Source organism: Leopardus geoffroyi, chromosome A1, assembly GCF_018350155.1.
Source record: "Leopardus geoffroyi isolate Oge1 chromosome A1, O.geoffroyi_Oge1_pat1.0, whole genome shotgun sequence".
Classification (NCBI taxonomy): domain Eukaryota; kingdom Metazoa; phylum Chordata; class Mammalia; order Carnivora; family Felidae; genus Leopardus; species Leopardus geoffroyi.
Window position 1 is genome coordinate 195,106,000 of NC_059326.1, and position 27,127 is coordinate 195,133,126.

Here is a 27,127-nt window from a genome sequence, read left to right on the forward strand (position 1 = left end):
GCACTGGGTGTTGTATGGAAACCAATTTGACAATAAATTTCATATATATATATAAAAGGAAACCTCCAGGCCCATATGGCTTCATCAATGAACACTTCCAAACATTTTAAAAAGAACTAACACCAAATCTTATATAGATGTTTCTAAGGAATGGAAAAGAGAAAACATTTGCAACTTGTGAAGAAGCTACCACAATCTTTATACCAAAACCTGAAAAAGACATTTTTAAAAAGGAAGGTTATAGGTTAATGCCCTCTCATGAATGAAGATGACCTCGTTTAGCCAAAAGCAAGCAAAATAAAAGTAATAGAAATTAGAACAGCAGCTACCTTTGGCATGCAATGACTGGGAGGGAATGTGAGGTAGGCTTCGAGGGTGCTGGTAACGTTCTGTATCATTATATCGATAGCATCCATTTTATGAGTAACTTAACAAAACTTATGCACTAATACATGTGTATTTCCATTTTAAATGGTTTTTAAATATGTAATACAAGAATCGCCTTCAACCAACACTGATCATGACCCATTTGCCTTAATTCCTAGCACAGAGAAGGTAGTTAATCAATATTTGTTAAAAACCAAATGAACAACTCTTTTAGTAGAGATGCAAAACCTCAGCACAGTGTCACACACACAGTTCGTGTGCATAATATGTGTACTTTTTAAACGAATGAACCTCTGAGTGAAGGTATATCCTCTGCCAAGCCTTTTTCATGCCAAAACTCCTTGTGGAGGCAGTGAGAGACCCAACAAGAGGAACTAACTGGATAAACATGAAATAGGAGTTAAGGACAGACAGAGCAGAAAGTAGGAAAAAAGAGACTGAGAACGTTTGATGGAAAGATAGGAAAACAGCACAAGGAGATGATGAAAAGTCTCACGTGGATGTCAAGCTGCTGGAACCCAGGATATACATATAGACTTGGCAAAACTAAATTGGGGAGTCTCTGGGCAGAAAGTCAGGGGCTGATCAGTCTTGATATGAGGCCTTTCTTCTTCACTGATCCTACCTCCTCTTCCTTTATTTTAGGTCTCCAAATGAACGGGTTAGGAGCCAGGACGTGAGAGATGGGAGTCCTGAGTTCTAGATCCTGCTTTGTGGTGATACCTTAGGCCAGTCATTCCAATTTCCTGGCTTCTGTGTGACTAATCAGAAAAATGGAAGAAAAGGTCTCTCAATATTTTATGCATCCACTCCTTATGACTAAAAAATTCTCCCAGGGCCCTGAGATCTCCTAAGTACTTCTGAGGTCCCTTCTTTAAAGCACAGAAAACATACTGTTGCTTTGCAATTCAGAAGAAGAAGAAGAAGAAGAAGAAGAAGAAGAAGAAGAAGAAGAAGAAGTAGAAGAAGGAGGAGGAGGAGGAGGGGGAGGAGGAGGAGAAGGGGAAGAGGAAGAAGAAGAAGAAGAAGGTACCAAGTTCATTCTCTAAGTTGGTTTGGGAAAGGCTGGCAGTAGCCTCCAGCTCCTTGGAGGAAAGGCTTTTCCATAGTACTATTTGAAGACCCATATTCATCATAATACTTCAGCACAATTAGGCAAGCTGCTTAGTTGCTCCAAATATCTGTCTCTCTTTACAAAGTATCATTGAGGCCTGTCAAAGAAGTCTTGAGACGCCCAGCCCTCTCCTCTGTGAATGTCATTATGGTCAGAGACTTGGCACTGTGTTAATTACATTAGCTGGTTCAGGCCTACGTAATCTCACCTGATTAACACTATTCCTTCCTCTTTCTCTCTTCAGGCCCTCTGCCTAAATCTTTTTGTTCTTCTTTCACTTATTCACTTATTCATCCTGGCAAGAAATATCTACTGAGTTCCTCCTATGTGCCAGGAACTGTGCAGGTGCTAAACATATCATCAAGAAGCCAGGTAAAGTCCCTTCCTTGTAGATTTCCTTTACCTACCCTTCCCATGCCCTTCATCTTCGTGGGAGCAAAAAATGGTGGAAAGACCCTTCAGCTATAATTAGGTACCTGTATTCTTGTCCCAACTCTGCTACTAGTCTAGGGGGTGAGTCACTGAACCTCTCTGGATATAATTTTCCTCTTCTGTAAATAAAAGTGTTGAACAAGAACAGTCTCTAAGACTCTCTCACATGGACTTTTTTCAGTAGCTTCTAACTAGTATCCTTGTTTTCATTTTGCCCCCTCCCTCCCTACACATTTTATTCTAAGCACAGTAGCCAGACTAATCTTGTTAAAATGTTAAGTCAGAACTTGTTACTCCTCTGCTCGAAACCCTCCAATGGGTCTCACTCAAAAGTGAACCCAAAGTCCTTACTATGCCCTGGAGGTAGTGTATGCCCCAGCCCCCGAGCCTTCTCTAACCTGGTCCTCTCAACTTCACTCACTCCACCCAGGCACAATGGCCTCCTTGCTATTTCTCGCACATTCTAAGCATATTTCCCTCTCAGACTCTTTACATTTGCTTTCTGCACTGCCTGGAAAGCTCTCCTTCCCCTCCCCCCTCCCCGAGGTTCACATGGCTCATTCCCTCACTTCCTTCAGTCACTTGTTCAAATGTTTTTCTTCTTTTCAGAAAGCACGCCCTGGTCTAACCACCCTATATAAAATAGTGCCTCTATATCACTCTCTGCCCTGAGACCACTTTCTTCTCTTTAATCCTTATGATTGCCTAATACATCATAAATTGCCTTTTTTTTATCTTCTGTCTCCCTCCACCGGAGATACACTCCATTAGAATGGGGATCTCTACCTGTTTTGTTCCCTGCTATATCCCCATTCCCTAGCACAGTGACTAACACATAGTAAATGCTCAATAAATATTTTGCGTCATTAATGAAAGAATGAATTGACTCTAGTAATAAGTCTCAGTATAGGTCAAAATGTATTCATACTTGGAAGGGTTCAAATCTGGCTACCTATAACGGGCCACTCAAGTATGGGAATTAGGCTACACAGAATACTTATCATAAGAAATGGACCATCTGCTGAAGCAAACTCATTCCATTCCATTGAGATTTCTGTTTCATAGCATAGTAGTCACAATAAGATTAGACCTGAATGCCATTTCTTCTATGCAGCTTCTTGTGATGAGATGAAGGAATGTTACTCTCCCTGTTTGACTTAGGCCCAAAGAGATTTGGTCATTTACCCAACATCATCCAGCCTTTTTGAGGCAGAGATAAAATAAAAACATAAATCTCTGACCTCCAAGCCTGCAGGTAGTTTCGATAGTGACCTACAACAAGAGAGAAAGATCCGAGTATACCGCTTATGGGCATAAGAAATACACGAGATATGGGGTAAAAAGTGTAGATTCGCAACCATGAGGAGCTTTTCCCACTGAACCTCCAAAGTGATTTCATGTTCAGAAGTTCAAAGCACTGTTTCTCTTACATACTGTCATATCCCCAAGGCCCAGCACACTCTTACTTCATGTATGCTGATTAAATAAAAGTAAGGGCCTACTAGAAAACAGGTGCCCCCAGGCAATAATTACTCTCATCTCCAGAACAGCCCAAAGCCTTGGAGCCAGTCACACCCACTACAGCAGCAGCAGCAGCAACAACAACAACAACAACAACACACACACACACACACACACACGCACACCACACCACATCCCTTCAAGGAAAAGAAAAAGTAACTTCTACATGCTGCATCCCACCTGCCCACACAATCGCTTCCTAGCCAGGTAAGGAACAAGCACAAAATTGTGACATCACAGTTTTTGTTTCAGTACCTTCAGGGGTACAAAAATGTCACAGATAGGTGCATACATATATGCCTTTGTGGACAGAGACCATTTACAAACACAAATGTGTAAATACACATATGCACCACACATTTGCTTCAGAGTAGGGTGGCTACGGATCACGAATCAATTTGTACACACAGAAATATACACGTTTGTCTTGCCCAAGCTACTCACAAATGTACACAAATGCATTCACAAGGATAATATTTACGTCAAGGTATTACTGTGAGAAGTAGATGACATTATGGGAAGTGCACACTAGTACCTGATACGTAAAAAGCATGCTAGTAAAGGTTAGTGATAGATATGGGTAGGTAGGTAGGTAGGTAGATAGATAATATAAATTTTTATCAGACTCCTATGAAAATCCACCTTTAAAGCAAAATTTCCTTTTCAGTCACTACTCAAACTCATGGAAATTCTAAGCAGCCCATTACTGTTCCAGTGTGTGGAAGCCAATAAAAGAGAGTAATGTGGGGTGTGTAACAGTGGTGTGGGGGATGGGGGTGGGGGAAATCCCTGTTGGTAGGAGGCTAGAGAACAAAGCTTTCCAGGCTTCTTCAGGGAGAATGCCTGGGCTTGGAGAGACCTGAACTGTTAAGAACTATTCTAGGGAAAATCAACCTCCAAAAACTCAAAAGAAGGCATTCCTAATGCTGCTGAGAAAGAGGGAAGGGTTGTCCCCACTTGGTAGGCTAGGAGGGAGAGACCCCAGAGTCCCAGCCAGTTCAAATCAGCCAGAAAATCCTGCAAGGCTATTAATCCACTAAATTCTGGGAGCTTGGAGAAAATCTGATTAACTCCACCTCCCCAGCTGGGCTCTAGAGTGAAATCTATAGCTAGCTGGTTTCTGAGACTCAAATAAGATGGGAAAGAGAGAAGCAGGAGGAAGAGAAAAAAGGAAGCAGGAGTGGTTAAGTACTAGATACCTGTGTGTATAGCTTGGCTCAATCATTGTTTTGGAACAAGACACAGCTCTCTTAGGCTCTGTTGCTGTAGCTTGTGAAATGTAAATAAAACTGTCTCCTGTCCTGTTGGAAGACTGCGTATCTTCCTTATCTCCCCTAGGGGCTCCAACAGTGAGGCCAGGACTGCTCCCTCTTGACCCTGGGAAGTGCTCAAGGAATTTCTCCTGTATTTTCCCATTGCAGTGGCCCAGGGGAAGAGAAGCAGTCTTTTATGGGCCAGACGTCTTTTTGAAACCTCTCCTTTACTTCTATACCAAGTATTAAAACTTCAGAGCTCTAAAGAAACTCAGGGATCCGGTTCAATTCTTCCCTTTTAAGATGGTATGCTGAGCCCAGAGGCAGGTCCGAACTAGGACCCGTGGTGTTTGTTTTCCTCACATACAACTACATTCTTTAAATATCAAGGCAATATTTTAAGAGACCTCAAGAGATTAACTCCATAATCTCCCCCACCCCACCGCCCGCTTGCAAAGGAAAGAAGAGTCGAGGATCTCGTCCAGCACTTTAAGCGTTAAACTCAACCTAGAGTCTAAAACGCAATTGGCCAAACACTGAGAAAAGATCTGGTTTTCGCATCCGTGGGCCAATGAGCACCTCGAGTGGGAGGGTTTGAAGATACTAAGGAGTTTTTCCCCCCTTTTTTTCCTCTCCACCCCCTCCCATCGGCCTTCGCCCGCCCCCCTCCCAGCTCCCATGCCGCCAGTTTGTTAAATTAATGCAGTAAGAAAGTCTGAAGATCTGAGGGAGTCCTGGCCAAAGGAAGATGGGCGAGCTCAGAAAATCGAGATGCATCTGAAGCCCTGGGCTCCTCAGCCCTGCGGGGTCGCCATGGACCCTGACAGCCCCTGAAACTTGCCCTGAGCTCTCTCATGCCTGCAGCCCTGAGCAATGGGACACCTTTCCTGCAGCGATCATAACTTATTCGGCGGGGACCAGAGAACAGGGATCGCAAGGCGACAACAGACTCGCACGCAGGCAGGGAAACGAGATTCCGGGACTCGGTCGCGATGCGCCAGCCTGGCACATTCTCCGGGATTTAACTGAAGGCAGCACCGTCAATCGCTTCCCCTGGCCCCTAGCCCCCTCAGGCCAGCCCAGGGGCATAAAGCCCTGCTCTCTCTACCCAAGATGCTCGCCCAATCTAACGGTCGGAGGCCAGCGCTCTGATCGCTACAGAAGATTTTTTTTTTCCCTTGCATGGAGCTGGCCGTTTAAACAGAAAAACAGGGGTAAAAAAGAAAATATACCCACCCCCAAACGTGCCTCCCCAGCGCCGCAGGGAGCCAACAGACAAGCTGGAGTTTAACAAACAGCAATACTCTTCGCGCTCCTGAAAAGCAGGGCTGGACGCTCTCCGTGGTGCTGAAACGCTTCACGGCTGCCTCTGTCCGTGGTACCTACAGCCCCCTCGTTCCAATTTCCCCTGGGGCTCTCCCTCCGCGCCCCTGTTCTACACCTCCCCTTAGCATCTGGATTATTTTTTCAATAGCGCTCGCTGGTTTTGTAAGTGCCAATTTGAAACATTTTTTACCCTCATAACTCGTGGACTACAAAGCACAAGGACCTGAAAAATGTACAGCTTCAATACTCTTCGACTCTACCTTTGGGAGACCATTGTATTCTTCAGGTATGCAATTTTCTACTGACCACATCGCTGTAATGGAAATGGGGGAAAGGAGCACTGAGGCTGACTCTGTCCGTTATCCCTTCATTTTGGGGGGAAGGGGCTGCTGTATACCGCTGCAATCGGGTCCTTCCATCCCCCGCTCCCCCACCCCACCCCTCCCGCAGGGTGTCTGGCTTGTGCGTGGAGGTCTGAGACAGTCGCTGCTCTAGCAGCTGTTTGCCTGTTTTTTTGTGATTTGTTTGTCCTTCCATCTGCTATACCCCCGCCCCATCACTGGCCCCCAGCCCCTCTGCATATTGGTTTTCACTGGGCTGAGGACTTTAAGGGGAAGCTTTTGGAGTTACTCAGTTTAATTAGGACTGCATTCTCTCTAACCGCAGTGCCGAAAACCTCAGCTCTCCCGTCTGGGAGCCAAGTGACAACTAGCGGTGACGGGGAAGGTTGCACTCGAGCTCACTGGACACAGAACATTTCATTTTCTCTCCTTTTTTGTTGTTGTTTTCTTTTTCTGCGTGGGGCGGGGGGGGGGGAGTAGGCTGAGGCTTAGTGCTTGGAAACAATAGTGTTATGACCTCAGGTTGTAAAGCCCTGAACTTGGGTGCAGAGTGGATCTACTTAGGAACAGATTCTGGGAAAGATTTCCCTTTAGAAACTTTGACTCCCTCCTCTCACCCACTCGCCTTTCCAAACTCTTACTTTGTTAGCTGCAGATCCTGAACTGATGGACAATTCTTGTTTGTTTTGTTTAATTTATGTCCGTCCCTGAATCTGTAGCTGAGTTCCCTCATCCGTTATCTCTTCAGGTTAAAATTTTCTGCCTACAGGCTTAGCATTCTATGTTAGTACAAGTGAAAAGTGAAAAATCACCCTCTTCAGGAAGCATTGAAATAGATAGTTCTTTTGTAAGTGGGTGAATCAGCCATCGTCAGAGATGGTTATGATAAATTCCATTTATATGAATTGAAAAAAATTATTCTTCCTCCATGACCCGCAGGGATCATTAATCTTCCTCATTTTAGATACCTGCCTCTCATGTTTTACCATGGCACTGTATTAACAGCCATTTGAAAAGCCCACTCTAGGTTATTTTTAAAAATAACCACCAAATATTATTCTCTCCCATCATAAACCAGCAACTAATTATTGCTTTTCCTTTTAACATTGTGGAGAATTCTGCATATGAATTGTTGGTTTGACTAACCTGTCGGTTGGTTTATTAAATGAATGACTCCTCCCCCAACCCCGGATTATAAGGGTCTATATGTGAACCTCTCTTCATGTCTTTCTCTTGAGATGGAGAAAAGACCCCCTCCTTCCCTGAGATACCCAACACTAAAGCTTCTAATCTCTAGTTCAAATAATTCTTTGATAGGCCATAGTCCTGCCCACAGCTCAGAATGCAAATAGTCAGGGAGTCAGATAGAATGAAAAAGTGCAACAATCCAGGGCCCTGTGAAATGTAGCTACTTTATGGAGGAAGGGGCAAGAAGTATCCTCTTAATATCAAATCCTTTCTCCCCTACATGCATATAGAACTGTAAAATGCCGCGGAGGTGGGGTACTTGGTAACATTTGTATGCAAATTGATTCTCTGTTTGGCTTACCGAGACAGAACTGAACCAGAAAGATTAAAGAGCAAATTAATAGGACCAAGCACATCACCTCCCCCCACCCCGCCACCACACACACACACCCGACTCCTTTTTTATTGATGAACAGTACGTTTGATTTTCTTCTCCCCGACATTGTCTTTCACAAAAGGGAGACACGGTCTAAAAGGTTTGCATTGTAATCATTTCGAGAAGGTGATGAATCCACTGTGCTAATTCTTTAAGTAAACTGGTGGTAGCCCATCAGGAAACATCACTCTACATCTCCTTCCCCTACATGTGTCAAGGCATATCTGAGCTACAATGTGTATGGGATTCTGTGTTTATAAGAAAAGAAAAGTCATGACTCTGGAGAGCTGGGAAGGGATTGGTACCACTGCACTTTCAAAATATAGGAATGACTACATCATCTGAGGAGTCAATGTTGTTTCAGAACTGTTCTGAAACATAAAATAATGAAGCTAGGAATTGAACTCAGGAAATACCCTCAGCAATTTTTCAGAGAGATTGGAAAAAAAAAGGTCAAAAGGAGGGAAAGTATTATCCTTGTGTCACTGGCACTTTCATTTCTAACTCTCTCATTTTTTAAATTTTAGGTGAAAATACAGAAGCATTAAAATCTGGGGACTCAATAGAATTGTATGTGGGGGTAAATGGAGACTGGCAGCCTAGCAGGTTCCATGTGAATAACCCTTTCTCCCCCAAGGGACAGGCACCGTGTTGGAATGAGCCAATCCAATCATCTCAGGCACCCAGGTACTACTTAGATTAAATGATGCCAGCTGCTCACCTTGTTGGGGGAAATCTGGGGGCTAGAAAAGGAAAGGCCATCAATAACAGAAGTGCTGCTGCATTAGTACCTAACCAGCGAAATGGCCATAATGACAGTAAACAGTAAAACAAAACAGCAGTTGAAGTGAGGCAGAAATCTCATATGGTGCCAACACAGAGAACGCATTGAGGCCTTCAAAAGAGCTGACGGGGAGAGAGACATAGGGTACTGGGACACAAACAGCATTGCAGTGCTCATCAACTGTGACCCCATAAGTAAAATGAGGTGATTTGGCTGAAGTTCCTCCTTTGGTATTTTAAAAGCCTATGGTTCTAAAACCATGAGTGACATCCTAGGATTTGATAAGCTAAATTTTGTCTCTTTGTTTGCAGTTGGAGATGGGGCTTTATAGCTAGACTGGCCAAAAATAATAGACAAAGATATGGTTTTTGGGGGGTTTTTAATGGTAGAAGCACATTCCTTTCAACCTCCTTTGCAAGCCAAAGGGAACTTGCTTTGATTCACAGAACGCTTACCTTCTAGCTTATGGCTGGAAAGGCCCAGGAAGACCCCAACATTTTTTTATCTTCTGGGTAATTCATAACATGTAACTGTGTTTCTCAGTCTCGGCACTACTGATATTTTGAACTGGATAATCTTTATTAGGAGGGCTGTCCTGTGCATTGTAAGATGTTCAGCAGTACCGTGGCCTCAGTGACATCCCCTCCCCCCAGTCATGACTATCAAAAATGTCTCCAGACCCTGCCAAAAATCCCGGGGTAGGGAGTGCAAAAATTGTCTGCAGTTGAGAACCACTGGTATTGAATGACCAAATTCTTAATCTGCTGTTCCGATGTCCTAATTACAATGGGAAGAAAAGTCTAGTTTCCTTGAGAACATGCCCCCCATGAACCACCCAAATCACCCCAATGAAGCAAAAAGGGACCTAGCTCATGCTTGCAAAGGGAATAAAGGGAGAGGAGATTAACCAAGTCTAACCCATGGATGGTTTTGCCATGCTTCCTTTCACAGGGCTTTGTGCTGAATATGACACTCATTTGTTAAGAAAGGTCACTAAAATCTTGAAGGAAAGATGTTTCTATTCACACAAGGGTCAAGAGAAACATGGCAGATAGATTGTTTCATATCTGGGTCCTGGAAACCCACCCAGTTGGAAGGTAAATGAGTTTTCTTTTGAGGTGCCCCCTCTGGATCGCTTCCTCCCAGTAGCATAGCTGTATTTTCCCTCAAATCTTACCCGCTGCGTTTTGGGCACTGCAGAAAGCATTTAAGAGCTTCTGAAATGGGCCAAGGACTTTTTTCCTGAGGAAAGAAGTTCCTTGGGCAAGCTTGCACCAGGCCCAATCAAACTGTCAGTCTACCCTCTTCTGGGGGCTTAGGAACCTTGAGTAAGAGAAAAGAAAACATCACATCTTTTATTCCCAAAGGATAGCTTAGATACGACCCCTAGGCTGGTAAATAGAGTTATGAATTGGCGCATAACTTCTGTGTATTTGCAAAACACAGGGGATATGTAGGGAATTTATCCCTGAGACCAACTTAACTACCAAAGAGGTTGCAAATGTGGTGCAGTGGAGAAAGCAGTTAGGCTAGGATTTGAAAGCCCCCTGTTCTAAAGTGAGCTCTGCTCCCATCCTGCAGCATGGCTTTCATAAGACTCTGTCTGCATCATGGGGACTCAGTTTGCTTACCAATCAACTCAAATGACTGATTCCAACACCCCTATGTTGCCTCCAGCCTGGGATAAGGTCTTTGTGAAAGACAGAGGCCCACACCCACAAAGGCTCAGAATGAACTTCCTTCAACACTGACGCTGCCTTCATTTCTTCACTAGGCATTTATTTATCGTGTATTTACGTGTCCAGTCCCAAACTCTGCACTCTATGGGGGACACGGAGGTAACAGATGCCACAGTCCCTGTCCTTGCAGAAAGAGGAGACACTGCTCCCTTTAAAGCTACATTAAAAACCTCTTTCCTTCTTCAGAGGGCCCGCAGAGCTCCTCTCCCGACAGCCTGTGTATGCGTCCTGCGACAGCATTGCATTTATGTGGGCGTCATTAACTTTATTTCCTTCATCAGCTGGCAGAAGCCAGAATGATTTTTAAGACGGATGGCACTGTCTCCCGCCTGGCCATCTTGACGCTATTCTGCAGGTTTTCTGCTGCTTTAGGCAAAGCGGACTTGGCCCAAAGGGCAGGAGACCTGGGATCCAGAATTTAGCTAGTGGCCTGACCTTGACAGGGTTCCATGACCTTTCTGGCCCTCAGTTTCCCCAGCTGTAAGATGAAGGGAATCAACACATCAATCTCTCTAAAATCATTTTTAACTGTGCCAGTTAAGAATTGTCCTCCTCCAATCTCCATGATAGAATGCTTTTGGTTAAAAATATTGCCTCATATTTCAATTGTTATATGAAGTAGTGACATTGCATTATATGCAGACTCAAAAGTCTGAAAGAACTGAGGACCTCATTAAGCAACTTCACTCTGGAGGGTTATCACATTCTAGATACGATTATTAACAAATCGCATGGATATGTCTCTCTCCCCCAGGAAGTGCTTTGGACAATGAGAAAACATGGTGTTTGATTACTGTCCCCATAGATCTGAAGAGGAGCATGAAAAGAGACCAAAAGTTTCTATACTTTTTTCAGGGATTCTTTTTCGGTTTTTTTCCTCGCCCATAAAGTCTACGCTTTTAAAATTTTGCTAACCAAATCCTATACACCATTAACTTATTTTCCCCATTTTTATTAATTGAAGGCATCCATAACTGCCTTTGATAATGTTCAGAAATACTAAACATTACGGTATGGACAGTGTCGCCACACTGAGTTGACCTAAGAAAAAAAACAAAAGCAAAGACACGTGATGCCTTTTAGTTAGTCCATAGAGCTTTGTCAGAAGTAAATATGCAATTTGTTAGAGTCTCTGAAATGTTTAAAATGGATTCTGAATCCTCATTACTATTTCATGAACCCCATAGGTATCCAGGGACCCCATTTGGGAAACATTAAATTTGATTTATTCTATATAGCTCCAAGAGAAGAACTGGAGCAAATTAATGGGTAATTATTTTACTGTACACACACACAAATTCTAGCTCAATGTAATTTGGAACTTTCTGGCAGATTTGTCAAGTGGTGCAATGGGCTGCCTCAGTGGTAGTAAGGGTCCCTGTCACCGGAGGAATGAAGGCAGAGAAACCCACCTCCCATGAGAGATGTAGAAGAAATCCAAGCTGCTTTTGAGGATTGAGATTTGTAATTTACTGCAAAAAAGTAAATGAATGCAGGTCAGGGACAAATCTTTACGATACTTATATTCCCTCTTTTCCTGATCCCCAAATTACCCTCCGATCTTTGTAAGCTCTCTGGGTACACCCTAAACACACATTCACTCATAACTTTTCCTTCTTTAAAATGGACTGGTGACGAATAAATTGGGCAATGAATATACACACACGATGCAACAAAGGATTATTAAAAGAAACCACCTGGTTATGTAAGAGGCTGGTTTTAAGAAATGAGAAGGACCTCAGACTAAGAAAATGTCAGAGCCAAAAAAGACCCCTAGAAAATGCACTGGTCTACAGACAAGTCCACAGGCACGGCTCGTGTTCACAGGACCGATGGCCTGTATGGCTGAAGGCCTCTTGGCCCTGAACTCCCGCTGTCCCTTCTGAACCAACCCTCTGGTAAGCCCAACACACAACTGACCCCCCATAGGGCCAGCTAGCAAATGCATTCAGAAAGCACGTTAGAAGGGAACAATGCCCTGAGATGCTGACGAGACGGACTTATCCGCACAGTGCCTATGCTTTGTAATGCAAGCTCTTATGAGGGGTGCTGAGGCCCCAAAGCCTTTGAAACTCCTTATAAAGGATCACTTTGTGGTTTTCTGAAGTTGATATTGTCCGAGTCTCCCGAGGCTAATTCAGTGCAATTAGATTACCACTCTCCGCCTTTGGATTCGGCTGTTTTTCAGTGTCCGTTGCTAAATGAGTTTACCGTCTTAACAGGGAGCTGCTGACAGTCATTAATCCCAGCCGTGAAATGGGCAGCGTTCTCTCTTGCTTCGTGTACTGGGCAACCCACAGGCACCTAGAGTATAAGCCTCTACTCCCTTCCTGGCAAGGTCTGTCCTCAATTTCCCTCCCATTCACCCCCAGAAAATCACACTTTCCCTTCAGCGAGTCTTAAGTACCAACAGAATCATGGAAACTTAAGGCAATTCTAGAATTCAACAGCTCTCCAATCTAGCAGTGAGGGGCTTGTCAAACGTAGAGTTTCCTACCATCGTACCAGACTATTGAAACAGGATCCTTCAGGAGGGGGACCCAGAAACCTATAATGTTACCAAGAGTCTCAAACTTTAGTGTGTGTATGAATCACCTGAGAATCTCAGTTAGATGCTGATTCAGGCTCAGAAGGTCCGGGCTGGGGGCAGTGAGAGTCTGCCTTTCTAAGAACCCCCAGGTGATGCTGATGTTTCCATGGACCAACAGTTTGAGTAGCAAGGTTCTAAATGATCCTGGCTAGGGACCCCTGACATAGATCAACCCTTTTATTTTGCAGATGAAGAGAGGATAAATAACTTCCTTAAGGCTACAGAGTGAATGGCAGAGCTCCCAAGGTCCTGTGGGATTATGTTCGTCCCCCAAACTTACTCCCCCGCATGTCATCTCTAAGGGCTGTGTGCCCTCAACGCTGCCACTGCACTTTCCTTCCTTTGGCACTCTCACACGCCGTCCTCCCTCACAGACACAAACCTCAGACAGCTATCCCCATTCCCTAACTGGTGGGTGGCCTGGGCCCTGAAGTCCTAGCACACCAAAAGCGCCCATTTACGCAGCTGGGCACTCTAGCCATGTGATGCTGGATAAAGAGAAGGGGCACCTGAAGAATGGGCTTTAAATCCGGGCACGGGGGGTGGGGCGTGGGCGGCCTAGGACGTAGCACTGAGAGTCTCTCGGGACTGATAGAGGAAGTAGATCAAGGTGATGAGAGGGAGGAAATCTGTTGTTTCTTTCTCCAACGATGACCCAACATAACTAGAGTATTGTTTAGGACTCCCAGATGTTCAGACACCATTGCCCCATTCTACCATCTGTCTGACCTCGGGACCACGTCCTTCCTTCTTCTCTACCCCCTTTGACCTATTAACCTTTCCACAAAGCACATTATGATCGTATACATCAAATAAAGTAACTGCTATGATCTTCGGCCTTTGCGAGCTGCGTGTTGATGGCGGTGTGCTCAGTTCTGCAACACTGCCCGGCTCCAGAGGAATGCGGCAAGTCCGCTGCAACCCTGGCTGCCGGGCAGAGGTGTAGCCCTCTCTTACAAGAGCACTTCGCAGTTTAAGGAGCGTTTCACATTCACGATCCCATGAGAGCTCCCCAATCACCTTAAAAAACAGATACGAGACAGCGGTTACTATCCCCATTTTAGAGTTAAGAAAACTGAGGTTTGGAGAAGGGACTTGCCGAACACCCTGCTGTTACTCTCAGGGTAAATCCAGGATTCAAATATAGATCTCCTATCTCCTAGCTCACCACACCGCCATATATATATGCAATATATATATATATATATATTCCTAAGCCACAGCCCTGGGAAGCCGGGGCGTTTATCAGGCTAACAGCCCTCACCCTCTGCCAGTGGGCTGCAGTGGGAGGGTGGCAGGAAGCTCCTGACAGGAGAGCTGGGAATTTCCCATCAGGTCTTTAGTTCGACAGTCATATTCTTCTGATTCTGAGCCAGATACGGATTTCCCTTTCTCTGTTCCTGATCATTTTTTTTTTTAATTTTTTTTTTCAACGTTTATTTATTTTTTTGGGACAGAGAGAGACAGAGCATGAACGGGGGAGGGGCAGAGAGAGAGGGAGACACAGAATCGGAAACAGGCTCCAGGCTCTGAGCCGTCAGCCCAGAGCCCGACGCAGGGCTCGAACTCCCGGACCGCGAGATCGTGACCTGGCTGAAGTCGGACGCTTAACCGACTGCGCCACCCAGGCGCCCCATTGATCATTTTTAATTGTACAATATATGCATATATTCTCTTTTTTAAAAAAATCTAATACTAGACTTAAGCTTAAAACTCCCCCTTTGATATGATCTCCAGGTCCCTCCCAGCTTTATGTTTCCTTAAGGGGTATTGTACTTGATCATTTTTATTCATATATGGGTGTGCATGCGTAGACGTATACATACACACATGTGGGTATCACTATTGAAATATATACGTGTAGACTATCATTTCATGGAATTATATTGCCTACATAATTCTGCAATTCGTTTCGTTTGCATCTCCACAGGTCTTGGGAAGCTTTACCTGTTGAGGCACACAGCTCACCTCATTCTTTTAACTATTGCAAACAATTTCATGTTGTGTGTATTCCATTGTTTTCCAGCCATCTCCCCCCCCCCCCCCACTGATGGGCATTTATACTTTTTTTTCTAAGTTTTCCACTGCCATCAGTGCTGCAATAATCACAGTGTACCTACATCTTTGTGAACACATGTGACATTTTTCCAGGCAGATAACAAGAACAAGAAATGGAACGGCTGGGGCACAGAACATGTGCATCTTTTATGCTAATAGATACTGCAGTCTGCCATTCCTTTCTTCCTGAATCTTCCCTCCTCGCTCTCTTGTGCTGCTCCCTCTCAGCCTGGGCCGTAACAATGCACTAATAATAGTTGTTACTATTTATTGAACATTTATCGAATGCCAGGTACTGTGCTAGCAACATCACATGCCTCGTCTCGTAAGCCCACAAAAACCCTTAGACAGAAGTACTAGTATATTCCCATTTATAGGTGACAAAACTGAGGCATAAAGAAGTTATGTAATTTGCCCAAGCTAAGACCACTAGCAAAAGGCAAAATCAAGATTCAAAACCAGGCTGACTCCATAAAACACTCTTTTAACCACTGCACTGACACTGTTACTCCCAGAATGAACCGGGAGGAGGAGAGAGGGAACTGAACTGGATGAGAAAGACAGAGGTAGAAAAGAGATTAATTTCCCTCTCTAGATGATCAGGGGCTCATCTCTTTCCGAGGGCCCATCTCTTTCTAGATCATAATAAAGTTAACATACATCCATAAGTAGCTGAGTTTTCAATCTCCACCCTTCACACAGGAGGGGAATGGCACTAACTCCCACCCGCGTTCCAGAGGGTCATGGTTGGGGCTCTAAGGGCAGACAGGTTGCTGCAGCCTTTTCTTCTTTATGCACCTGCACCTGCCTCGTGACGAAAAGCGCTCAGATAAAAGAGCTATCGAGGGTTCTGCGAGAGAATTTCTGACCTGGTGGGGAGGAAAAGGAGAAAGCCAGCACCAATCCTGGCCCTTTTGTTTTTTTAATTGTTAATTGCTGGCCCTTAGTACTCAGGGCAGAGCCTCACATCCTAACCCACAAACACACAAGACCAAGAACACCAGTTTCCTTTTACCTTCCCTGAAGGAGGTTAGAGATACAGCCCAAGCTCCAGCCCTCACCACAGCCTCCAAATTTGCCTTTCCCAAAACACACCCAATGATGGGCTTCTCAGAACATCCCTGGGAGGGGAGGGGCTGGGTTGCTCAGTTGGTTAAGTGTCCGACTTCAGCTCAGGTCATGATCTCACAGTTTGTGAGTTCGAGCCCCACATTGGGCTCTGTACTGATGGTTAGAGCCTGGATCCTGCTTCAGATTCTGTGTCTCCCTCTTTCTGCCCCTCCTCCACTCGTGCTCTGTCTCTATCTCAAAAATAAATAAACTTAAAAAAAAAAAAAAAAAAAGAATATCCCTAGGCAGGGGAAACCGCACCCAGGGCCAGAGGAGGGTGGTGGGTGGTGGGAGCAGAACGGGGCCAGGAGGCAAGGACGGGGCCAGCTCTCCTATCATGAGCTGCACTCCAGACCTGGCCTGTGGGAAGCCCAAAACTGTTGCCTCAGACACCTGTTTTCAACAGCTCTCTGAGTGACACCAGAGACTTCTCCAAATGTATCCCTAGCAGGCCTGCTGCTAACAGCAGGAAAAAACACAATAAAAACAAAGTCTCCAAATATCAACCTTGAAATAAACTTGCTGGTTTGTTTACATTATAAGCATTCCATGTTTGCCATAAAATATTTAAATCACATGGGGAAATATGTTTAAAACCAAAATACACTGAAATCTTACCCCCCAGGGTAAATTACTCAACAGTTTGCTATTCATCCTTCCAGATGATTTTAATAACATAATGACCAAACCATGAGTGCTCGCTTTGTGCCTGACATCTTTCTCAAAGCTGAATATGTATTAACCCATGGAAGCTTCAGAACAATCCTGTAAGGCATTATTCATCCCATTTTATAGATGAGGTTACAGAGGAGGAAACAGAGAGGTTAAATAATTTTCCTAGGGTTACCCAGCTTGGAAACAGCAGTGCAAGATTGAAATCCAAGCAGTCTGGCTTCAGAGAGCCTTCAACTGCCGTGTTCCACTAGTGAGCGTTTCTGTTCTACAAAAATGGGATTATACTAAACACCGTGTTCTGCAACTTACCTTTTTTCACCCAGCAATATGTTGTCAGTGTGCACACAGATGTGTCTCATTCCTTTTTTCCATTTGCACTGCCCTTTGGCGAGAATGCCAGGTTTGGGCAGGATATGGCTCTCAGCTTGTCACAACACAGCCCCTACCTCCACTTCCAGCTTCTTGCCTTCCCACAGACCAAATTCCAGCCCAAACTGAACTTCTCATTGGTCTCTGTAATATGCCCACTCTTCTCATCCCTGTACTATTCTCACACTCTTCCCTATCCCTCCATAAATCGAGAAACTCCCCGCCCCTCATTTCAGCCCTGAAAGGCACACCAGCCAGCCCCAGATTCAAGCTAATTTGATTTTGAATCCTGCCTCTGGCACTTCCTTGCTGTATGATCTTGGCAATTTACCCAACCTTTCTCATCTTAGAACTGTTCCTCATCTTAAAAACTGAAGACACAGTTGAGTGTCTGACTCTTGGTTTCAGGTCAGGTCCATGATCACATGGTTTGAGCCCCACATCAGGCATGGTGTGTTCGAACCCTGCATCCGGGTCTGCATGGACAGTGTGAAGCCTGCTTGGGATTCTCTCTCTCTCTCTCTCTCTCTCTCTCTCTCTCTCTCTCTCTCTGCCCTTCCCCTGCTCATGTTCTCTTGCTCTCTCTTGCTCTATCTCTCAAAATAAATAAATAAACTAAAATTAAAAAACTGAAGAGAACAACTTCACCAACAGATAAATGAAGTTACCTTTCAAGCACTTTTTCCGTGCAGAACTTAAGCCTTTAACAAAGGACAATCCCTTTTCCACTTCCCTAAGATCTTGTCCATGCCTCAAGATCCACCTCTAGCCCCACTGCCTCTGTGAGGCAGCCCCTGGACTGCCACCAGCCCCCTAGATGGGCGTAGACCCTCCTTCCTAAATCCTCTTGGAGAAGTAGGCATTACCCTTGGCGCTCGGTTTACTCAAAGTGCCCTTACATACATTTGGGTGCCCTTCTGACTTCCCTACTGGACTGTGAGCCCTTCAAAGGCTAGGAACTGAATGAATTTTGTGGTACGTGTGGAAAGGGCAGCAAGAAGAAAAAGAACCCATCCCCTGGTGCTTCCCAGAATTTTCACCTTGTTCTCCCTCTTCCTCATAGACAGCATCATCCCAGCAGTTCATATATATTAGGTGTTCGGTGCTTGTTAAGTTGAATTACCTTGTCCCCACGTGCCTGCTCCCATCATCTTCCTGTTGGTTCTACAGAAACCCAGGACCGGAAGTCTTCCAACCAGCCAACCCCGAAGCACTGCTGTGTCTCACCATGATCCCTTTTTCCTCTAAGAAATGAGTCACAGTGAGAGGGAGCTGGACGCAGCTCAGCCCTGGCTCAGTAACCATTGCAGTGAGCTTCTCAGTTTTATCCTCGCTGTCTGGCTGAGCAGGTTCTAACTCCAGGCCCCGCAAAACACCTGAGGCATCACAGCTAAAGTTGCTTCCCACCATGACGGAGGTCTGCAGAGAGGCTCCTTCCACAGGACAAGGCAAACTTTCTAAAACAGTTTTTAGTTGTGCCAAAAGCATGAACTTCAGTAGAGATAGTTTTCTTGATGTGACCTAAAACACTTAGTAGAAAAGAACAATTCTTGACAGGAGCCAAGAAAGGACTGCATCATATCCAGAGCAAAGGGGCTTGGAGGAATTCGTTGAATAGGCCTTGGAATATAGAAAGCTACACTTCCTGAAGAGGAGGGTGACATGTTTCAATAAAAGGGGTAACCCCATGCTGCCTCAAGTAAGACTGCACTAGGTAAAGACTATGGGTCTTTCCAGCATAATTCTTAAATTTTTTTTAAGTTTTATTTTTATTTTTTTTAATGTTTATTTATTTTTGAGACAGAGAGAGACAGAGCATGAGCAGGAAAGGGGCAGAGAGAGAGGGAGACACAGAATGTGAAGCAGGCTCCAGGCTCTGAGCTGTCAGCACAGAGCCCGACGCAGGGCTCGAACTCACAAACTGTGAGATCATGACCTGAGCCAAAGTCGGATGCTTAACTGACTGAGCCACCCAGGTGCCCCTGCATAATTCTTAAATTAAGTTGGCTCATAGAACACCCAGCAGTTAAAAACTCTTGGGAATCAGTCAGATATATTCTAGAACCCTAGTTATATTACTTGATTCCTGTATGTCCTGGAGAAAGATTGTTTTTAGGACTCCTGAGCCTCAATTTTCATCATCTGTAAAATGGTAATGATTAGTATCCACCCCCCACACTGAAAAATCACCTGAAGGATTAAATGGGAGAAGGCATGGAGAGTGTTGGTGTGTGACACACAGAAATCGTGCGAAGCAGGAAACCATGATTACTATATTACAAGGGGAGAGGTGCAAAGCATTGTGGGAGCATAAGGAAGAGTGTAACTCTGCCTGGAGGTGGGAAGACAGCAAAAAGTCAAAGGAGCCAGGACACTTAAACTGGGCCACAAAGAATGACTAATCCACCAGGTGTCAATGAGTGCCAAGAGAGACTGTTGCAGGCAGAGGAAAGGCTTGCCGAACAGGCAGGCTGGAGGATGTGGAGATCAAGGGCACTGGATGGGCCAGCTGTCCACTGTTAACCAGACTCAGTCCAGTCCTGCAATTCTTTGTTCTCTCCCAGTGGGCCTTTTGTCAACTGGAAGCCCAGCTGAGAGTAGACAATTTGCTCATTATCCAAAAAATATTTCTTGAATTCCTGCTATAAGTCAGTGATTGTTCTAAGTCCTGGGGATAGACACAGTGATGAACAGAACAGACGTAGTCCTTACTCTCATGCAGCCTAACATCTTGAAGGGTCTACAAACAAACAGCTTGGGAAACCACAGACTTTCAGATCATGGGCAGTGCTACAAACCCAGTTAGTCAGATGATGGGACAGAGAATAGTCCATTGGAATCCACCCCAGGCTGCCTACACTTGCACACGTCACCTCCCTTAAGACTTACATCCTAGGGAGATGGGCAGATGGGAAAAGTCCATTTCCTTTTACTGATGAGGAAACTGAAACCCTGAGAGGAGCAGTGATTCATCCAAAGTCTCAGCCAATAAGTGCCAAAGGCAGGTGACCTCATTCCATGCAGGGAAGTCAAAAATATCCGGGACAAAAGATGAAATGGGGGGCGGAGGGAGAAGTGCAGAGAGAGTAGCAAAATGGTGTTTACGATAAGATCCCATTTTTATTTTTTTAATGTTTTATTGTTCTCATATGGGAAAAAGAAGTCTAGAGAAATGGACCCGAAACTGTTCATAGTTGTTATTATCTCTTGAGAATGAGACTATGGGGGGCTTTTCTTTCCTACATTAAATATTTTGGTAATGCTTGAATGTTTCACAATAATGTATTACTTTTGAAGGCTGAAAAAATAGATTTTCTATAAAGAGATATCAGAGAGAATGGGAACACAATCAAACTTAGAGCCAACCTAAATAAAAGACACATGTACCAGGTAGGGAAAAAAGACTTTTGCAGTGGTCTGAACCAGTGCCCAGTTGATTGGTTTTCTCTGAATAAAAATGAACCTAGAGGCTGAGTCTGTTTGGTGTGTTTGGAAGAATTTTCTGAGCAAACAGAAGTAGCTTTTCCTACTGAAGTCACTGTTCTAGAAGTAAGATGTCATTGGAAAATGGAAGGCCAGAGTTACATTATAGACTTGGGTTTTTAGAACCAGTGATAGATGGAATATATTTTCATCGGCGTGATTGAAGCCCTAACCAATTCTTTTTGTAATTTCATAAAATCCTCATGGCCTTAAAAAAAAAAAAAGTTAGAGATGTAAAGAATTATCTGACCCAATCCCTTCAATTCCCAGGGAGGAAAAGAGGCCACAGGGAAAAGGATCTGTCTAAAGTCAACAGTGAATTGATGCCCAGCCCAGACAAGGACCAAGGACTCTAAGTCTCTTTTCACTATGACAATTTTCCCTTACACCTAAAGACTGTTCCACTGATAGTGTGCATGACAAATTTCAGTGGTACAGGATAATTTTCTTTTATTTCACTAATCATGAATTTTATTTTACTAAGTACTAGAATTTACCAGTTTCATTATAATACTAGTAGTTTATATTACTAAAAACCCAAAGGTAAATTAGGGGCGCCTGGGTGGCTCAGTTGGTTTAGCATCTGACTCTTGAATTCGGCTCATGTCATGATCTCACGGTTTGTGAGTTCAAGACCCGCATTGGGCTGTTAGCACAGAGCCTGCTTGGGACTCTCTCTCTCCATGTCTCTCTGCCCCTCCCCACTCACACTCTCTCTCTTTCTCTCAAAATAAATAAATAAACTTTTTTTAATGTTTATTTAAGAGAGGGGGGTAAGGAGCAGAGAGAGAGGGAGACACAGAATCCAAAGCAGGCTCCAGGCTCTGAAGTGTCAGGACAGAGCCCGACACGGGGCTTGAAACCACGAACTGTGAGATCATGACCTGAGCTGAAGTTGGACACTTAACCAACTGAGCCACTCAGGTGCCCCTTCACATGCTATTATTTAATTTACCTTTTTAAAAAGTTTATTTATTTGTTTTGATGGGGTACCTGGGTTATTTTGTTGGAGCACCTGGGTGGCTCAGTCGGTTAAGCATCTGACTTCAGCTCATGATCTTGCAGTTTGTAGGTTTAAGCCCCACATCGGGCTCTGTGCTGACGGCTCAGAGCCTGGAGCCTGCTTCAGATTCTGTATGTCCCTCTCTCTCTCTCTCTGCTCTCCCCTGCTCAGGCTCTGTCTCTCTCTCTCTTTCAAAAATAAATAAACATTAAAAAATAAAAATAAAATAACAGCATGTGAATTGGGCAAAATTGGTCATATGCTATGCAAGCCATTTGGGTTTCAAGAATGCTGTTCTCCACCATTCCATCTTAAACACTGCCCTTGGATTGAATGGAAAATGCCAGAAGGACTTGTGAAACCCAGTCAGTTCTGAGCAAAGCCTAACTACCTTTAAGTCTCAAAGGGCTTCTCAGTGTGAGTCATGGACATGGGCTGCTATTTGAATTTAAATAGTTGAAAGAAAGATAGCACGTTTGGGTAGTAAGTAGGCACACTCAGCAGACAGCTCATGCATAGCAGGGACGGGGTCACCAACAAGGACCTATTTAAACTACAGTTTTCTATTCCCTTCTCATGTTAAAACATCTGTGCTCCCACCCTTTGCCTTATGAACAGAAATTCCTCTAAATAATGTTTATAATATTATCTGATAACATGAATGTAGAATCTACTATATGCCAAGAACTTTTCTAAAAGCTCCAGATGTATCAACCATTTAATCTTTAAAGCAACTCTATTAGGTAGGTACTGTTACCATCCCCATTTTGTGGACGAGTACACCAAAGCGGTGATTTTTACCAATCTAGGATACCTTGAGCCCAATCCATTTCAAAGTCTTCATAGGCAGGAAGACATTGCACAAACCTCTCCAGAGAGGTGTAGGGGGAGGGTGGAGAGAGTAGAGGAAGAAAACTGAGAGACTCATCCCAAGTCATAGCCCTTCCCATGAGGAAAGAGGGTGGGGAGAATTTGACAACACATTTCCCCTCAGTTCTGCCACCGAAAGTCCTGATTTCCTTTCCATCCGTCACCATTTGTCTCATGAAGAGACAAAAGAGAATAAGAAATAATATGGCGCAAGACATAAAACGTGGTGAGGGGAGGGGTGTGAAAATGAGGGGGTGAAGAAAAGGAGAGACAAACAAAGTAATCAAGAGGGAAGAGCGCTAACTCAGGTCTCCTCCGGGTATGGCCAAGAACTTCCTGTGTAAACCTCCCTCCCTTTTTGGTCCACAGTAGTCTCATTTGTAAAATGGACGAGAGGACTGGACTAGCTGACTTTTAAGATCTCTCTCAGCGCCAACAGTCTAGGTTCAGAAACACATGAAGGAAAAGGAAGAAGGCAGAAGGCCAGAAGGGGAGAGAAAGGTAGGTGGGAAAAAGCAAATGCTAAGGAGGAATGATGAAAGGGGAAGGAAACAGGAGAAAGGAGAGAAGGTACTTCCCAAAGCAGATGGAGTCTGCTTTCTTGTTGAAAGAGGAGAAGAAAGACTCTTGTATCAAGAATTATAGCAATAAAATCTTTATCCTCAGGCAGTCAGCTCCATGCCTCCCCCTGGTGGGGGCCATGACTGATGGTGGTGGGGGGTCTGAAGCAGCCCTGGGAGGCGGGAGGGGCCTGCCTGGTTCTGGACGTCTAGGAAGGAGGACAGCCCCTCCCCGTGTGGGCCTGACAATGGACAATGATGATTAGCATATTCCCAGGCTCCAGGGCATGTCCTGGGGAAAAGACTAGAGGATGAGCCCCAGGGAGCTACAGCTGCAACATTATCACCTTGTGCCTGCAAGGATGTGATCCTGGGAACCTCCAGAGGATATCCCAGGCCAGCAAGAGATCTTCCAAGGTCATCTTGTCCAACCTCCTGCCTCTAAGCATCTCTTCCCTAATAGCCCCATGCCAAAGAATTTAGCACAGAATGACACTTGGTCCTATTCTCTAGTTTTCATACTTGTCTGAACCGTCGCTGGCCTTGAGGCTCTTGAAGACAAAGACAGTGCCTCTGGTTGATTAAATGTACCCTTAATCCACAGGGCACAGTGCTGGGCACCCAGTGGGCTCGCCAAACCCGTCTGATAATTGGTCAGTAGGTGAAATGGCTCTAATCTCTCTCTCAACAATATCTAGCCTGCTGCTTAGCATTTCAGTCTAAACATTCTTCCTTTTGTTTATTCAAAAAAAAGGAAGCATGCTTCAAAGTCCAACTTGTCATTTGCCTGAGTGGACAGAGCTGGCAGATACCTGCCTCTGTAGAAGTAAGGTAGAATACCCATTCTGCTGGCACATCTCCAAATCTGGAACTGACCCCAGTAAAGAAGTGAATAGACAGTGTCACTACATAAATGAGAACCACAGGTGCAAAGACAAAGACCATAGATCATTGTTGGCTTGACATACAATGAGCAACTTGCGTATACCAGGTATTTGGCTAAGCAACTTATCCGAATTTTTTATGCTTCCCAACAATCCTAACATTAGCATAGAATATTCCTAGTTTACAGGGGAAGAAACTAAGGCTCCGGAGTGTTACACAACTTTCAAGGTCATAAAGTAAGTAGTGAAGTCACAATTCTAGCCCACTCCTCAGCTGGCTCATCCTCACACATTGTTCAAAGTTAGCCTATCCAGGAACACTTCCGGCAACAAGAAACCACCTACTTGTGTTGCATCTTCCATTATTGAGCATTGTTTGACCAGCTGATCAAAACAGCCTTTCCTCACACGTGTCGGGCAGCCACCTCCCTCTCTGAAAGGCCTATCCATCTTCTCTGGCCACCTGGAACAAGTCAGTGGGCTGTAAAAGGTGCCTCAGCTATGGAATCAGAAAAATCTGGTTCTGTTCCTACCTACCACCTCCCAGCCACGTGACTTTCAACCAAGTCACTTCTGCCGTCTGGGCCTCGGTCTCTTCATCTGTGCCATACGAACACAAATAGGTACCTCGCCTAGAGTTTGGGAGAAGAGAAAATAAATAATGCTTGCAAAGGGCTTACCTCAGTGCCAGGCAAACAGTAAATATTCAAGAACATTATTTTACCGAGTCCCTCTTCCCCATGACAACCCAACAGAGATTTGTAAAAAATGATCTCTCTGCCTAAATCTTCTCTGAGCCAAACACCCACAGAGTCTTTAATTATTCCTTACAGGTCAATTTCAAGTTTGTTTACCAGCCCTGTTGTTCCTTTCTGGACCTGCTCCAACCTGTTAATGTCCCTCTTAAAATGCAGGGCCTACAATGGAATATAATAAATTAGCCAAGATTTGAAGCACAACCCACATCCCATGTTTCCTGCCATACCTGCCTCTTTTAGTCTTTATATTTTTCTGAAGTTCTTCAGAATGATTAGGTGTACCTAGACTGGCATAAAAGTTTAGTGAAGAATGTTTGACTCTCACAAACAAAAACTTCAATTTTTATTTGTAATAATGGCTAACACTCAAAGTGGTTTCTATGTGTCTGGCACCACATCAGCATTTGACACACATTTTCTCTTTCAACCCCAACAATCCTAGGAACACATTATTACCCTCCTTTTTCTGATAAAGAAATAGTTTTGGGGGCACCTGTGTGGCTCAATCGATTAAGCGTCTGACTTCAGCTCAGGTCATGATCTCACAGTTCATGGGATCGAGCCCTGAGTCGGGCTCTGTGCTGACAGCTCAGAGCCTGGAGCCTGCTTCAGATTCTGTGTCTCCCTCTCTCTCTGCTCCTCCCCTGTTTTCACTCTGTCTCTCTGTGTCTCTCAAAAATAATAAATAAACGTTAAAAAAAAAAAGTGACTAAAAAAAGAGGGAGAAAGAAACCGTTGTGAAGAGGTTAAGTGACTTGCCCAAGATCACACAGCTATGTGGCAGATTGGAATCTACCACGCTATACTACCTCTCATACCAAGCATTTAGGGGATGTTTATTATATATAAGTAGTTTCAGGGATAAAAAAAAAATTGGATATGATACAGGCAGAAGACATAGGCCAGGGCAATTTAAATAACTTAAAAAAAAAAAAAAAGACATATTACACCTGCAACATGGGACTTCTGAACTATACTATCACAATGGTCTCTCTTCTCCCCTCTAGTATGCTCCAATGTCTATGGCTTCTTGGGCAGTATGAGTATATAGAGAAAAAAGAAAAAGGTAGAAGCAGTCATCTCTCCTCTTTTAACTTCCACTGCCCCACCAATTCCTTCTGCCCTTGACCCTTTACCAGACTCCACCTTGTGAAGAGTTTTCAATGAGGAACCTGCTGGTCTTGGGGTTGGAGGAGAAGGGAAGTCCCTTTACACTGGTGTACTCTCTCTGCCTTAGAAAGAGTCATACTCTTTGACTCAGCACTTTTGCTTGTAGGACACGAACAGAGGTTTGTGACCAAGGGAGGCTTTCACAGCATAATTTATAACAGGTAAGAAGTGAAAATAATATGAACGCCCATCAATAGAAGGACAGCTACATGAATGCTAACACACCGACATAGGCAGTCATTAATAATAATGTTTCTAGAGGTTTAATAACAAGAGAAAATTTTCATTTAGAATCTTCAGTAAAAAAAAAAAAAAGGCAGGAAACGAAACCAATTATAATCTGTAGAGGAAAAGAGAAAACCCAGAAGAAATGTACTAATGTGTTAATAGTAGGTATCTAGATAATGGAATTTCCAGATGGGTTTGGTTTTGTTTTGTTTCTCCTTGAACCTCATTGTATTTTCCCAATGTGCATTTGTTGTTTTAACCATCAGAGAAAAATGTTGTTTTTTTAAATGGTTGAAAGAATCTGGCCTGAGGGCAGCCAGCCAGCTTGTAAAGAACAGTTTTGGCCACTGGGCACTTTCCATCCAAGCAGCACCAATTACTACTCCACCACCATCAGATCATCTTAATCCCATTGATTGAAATGCCAGAGTAATGCTATTAATTTACCACTTGACAGATAAATTACTAACAGCATAGTAGAAGGATCCCCCAGGGAGTGTTCCTTTAGGTGTGACCGTGGGTGGTCCTTGAACATTCTAGTGCAAAGCACAAAGAAGCCTCCAGAAGTTCATCTGTTTATCCCTCATGATAGAGGCTAGATCAACCAATTCTCTCTGAATCAATACAAATTGCATTGGACATTCACAGTGTGTCAGGCACTAAAATAAGCATTGCTAAAGAATTATGTATTCTTTACACCCCCCATGAGCAACAACTACTATTACCCCCATTTTACAGATGCAGAAACAAACACAGGATAAGTTACTTGTCCAAGGCCACTCAGCCAGTAAATGGCAGAGCCTGAAATTGATGGCACAGTCCATGGAGCCTGCCCCTGTTTCAGTCCA

The 27,127-nt window shown here is 44.2% G+C and overlaps 1 protein-coding gene across 2 annotated transcripts in view; it reads left to right on the forward strand.

Moving 5' to 3' along the window:
- The first annotated feature begins 5,358 nt into the window (after window positions 1–5,358).
- The window catches only part of GLRA1 (glycine receptor alpha 1), a 97,002-nt gene continuing 75,233 nt past the window's right edge, over window positions 5,359–27,127 (forward strand). For both annotated transcript variants that reach the window (XM_045436718.1, XM_045436729.1), the window contains exon 1: window positions 5,359–6,319. In XM_045436718.1, the coding sequence (XP_045292674.1) occupies window positions 6,264–6,319 (56 nt within the window). In that variant the 5' untranslated portion in view covers window positions 5,359–6,263. The remainder of the gene's footprint in view (window positions 6,320–27,127) is intronic.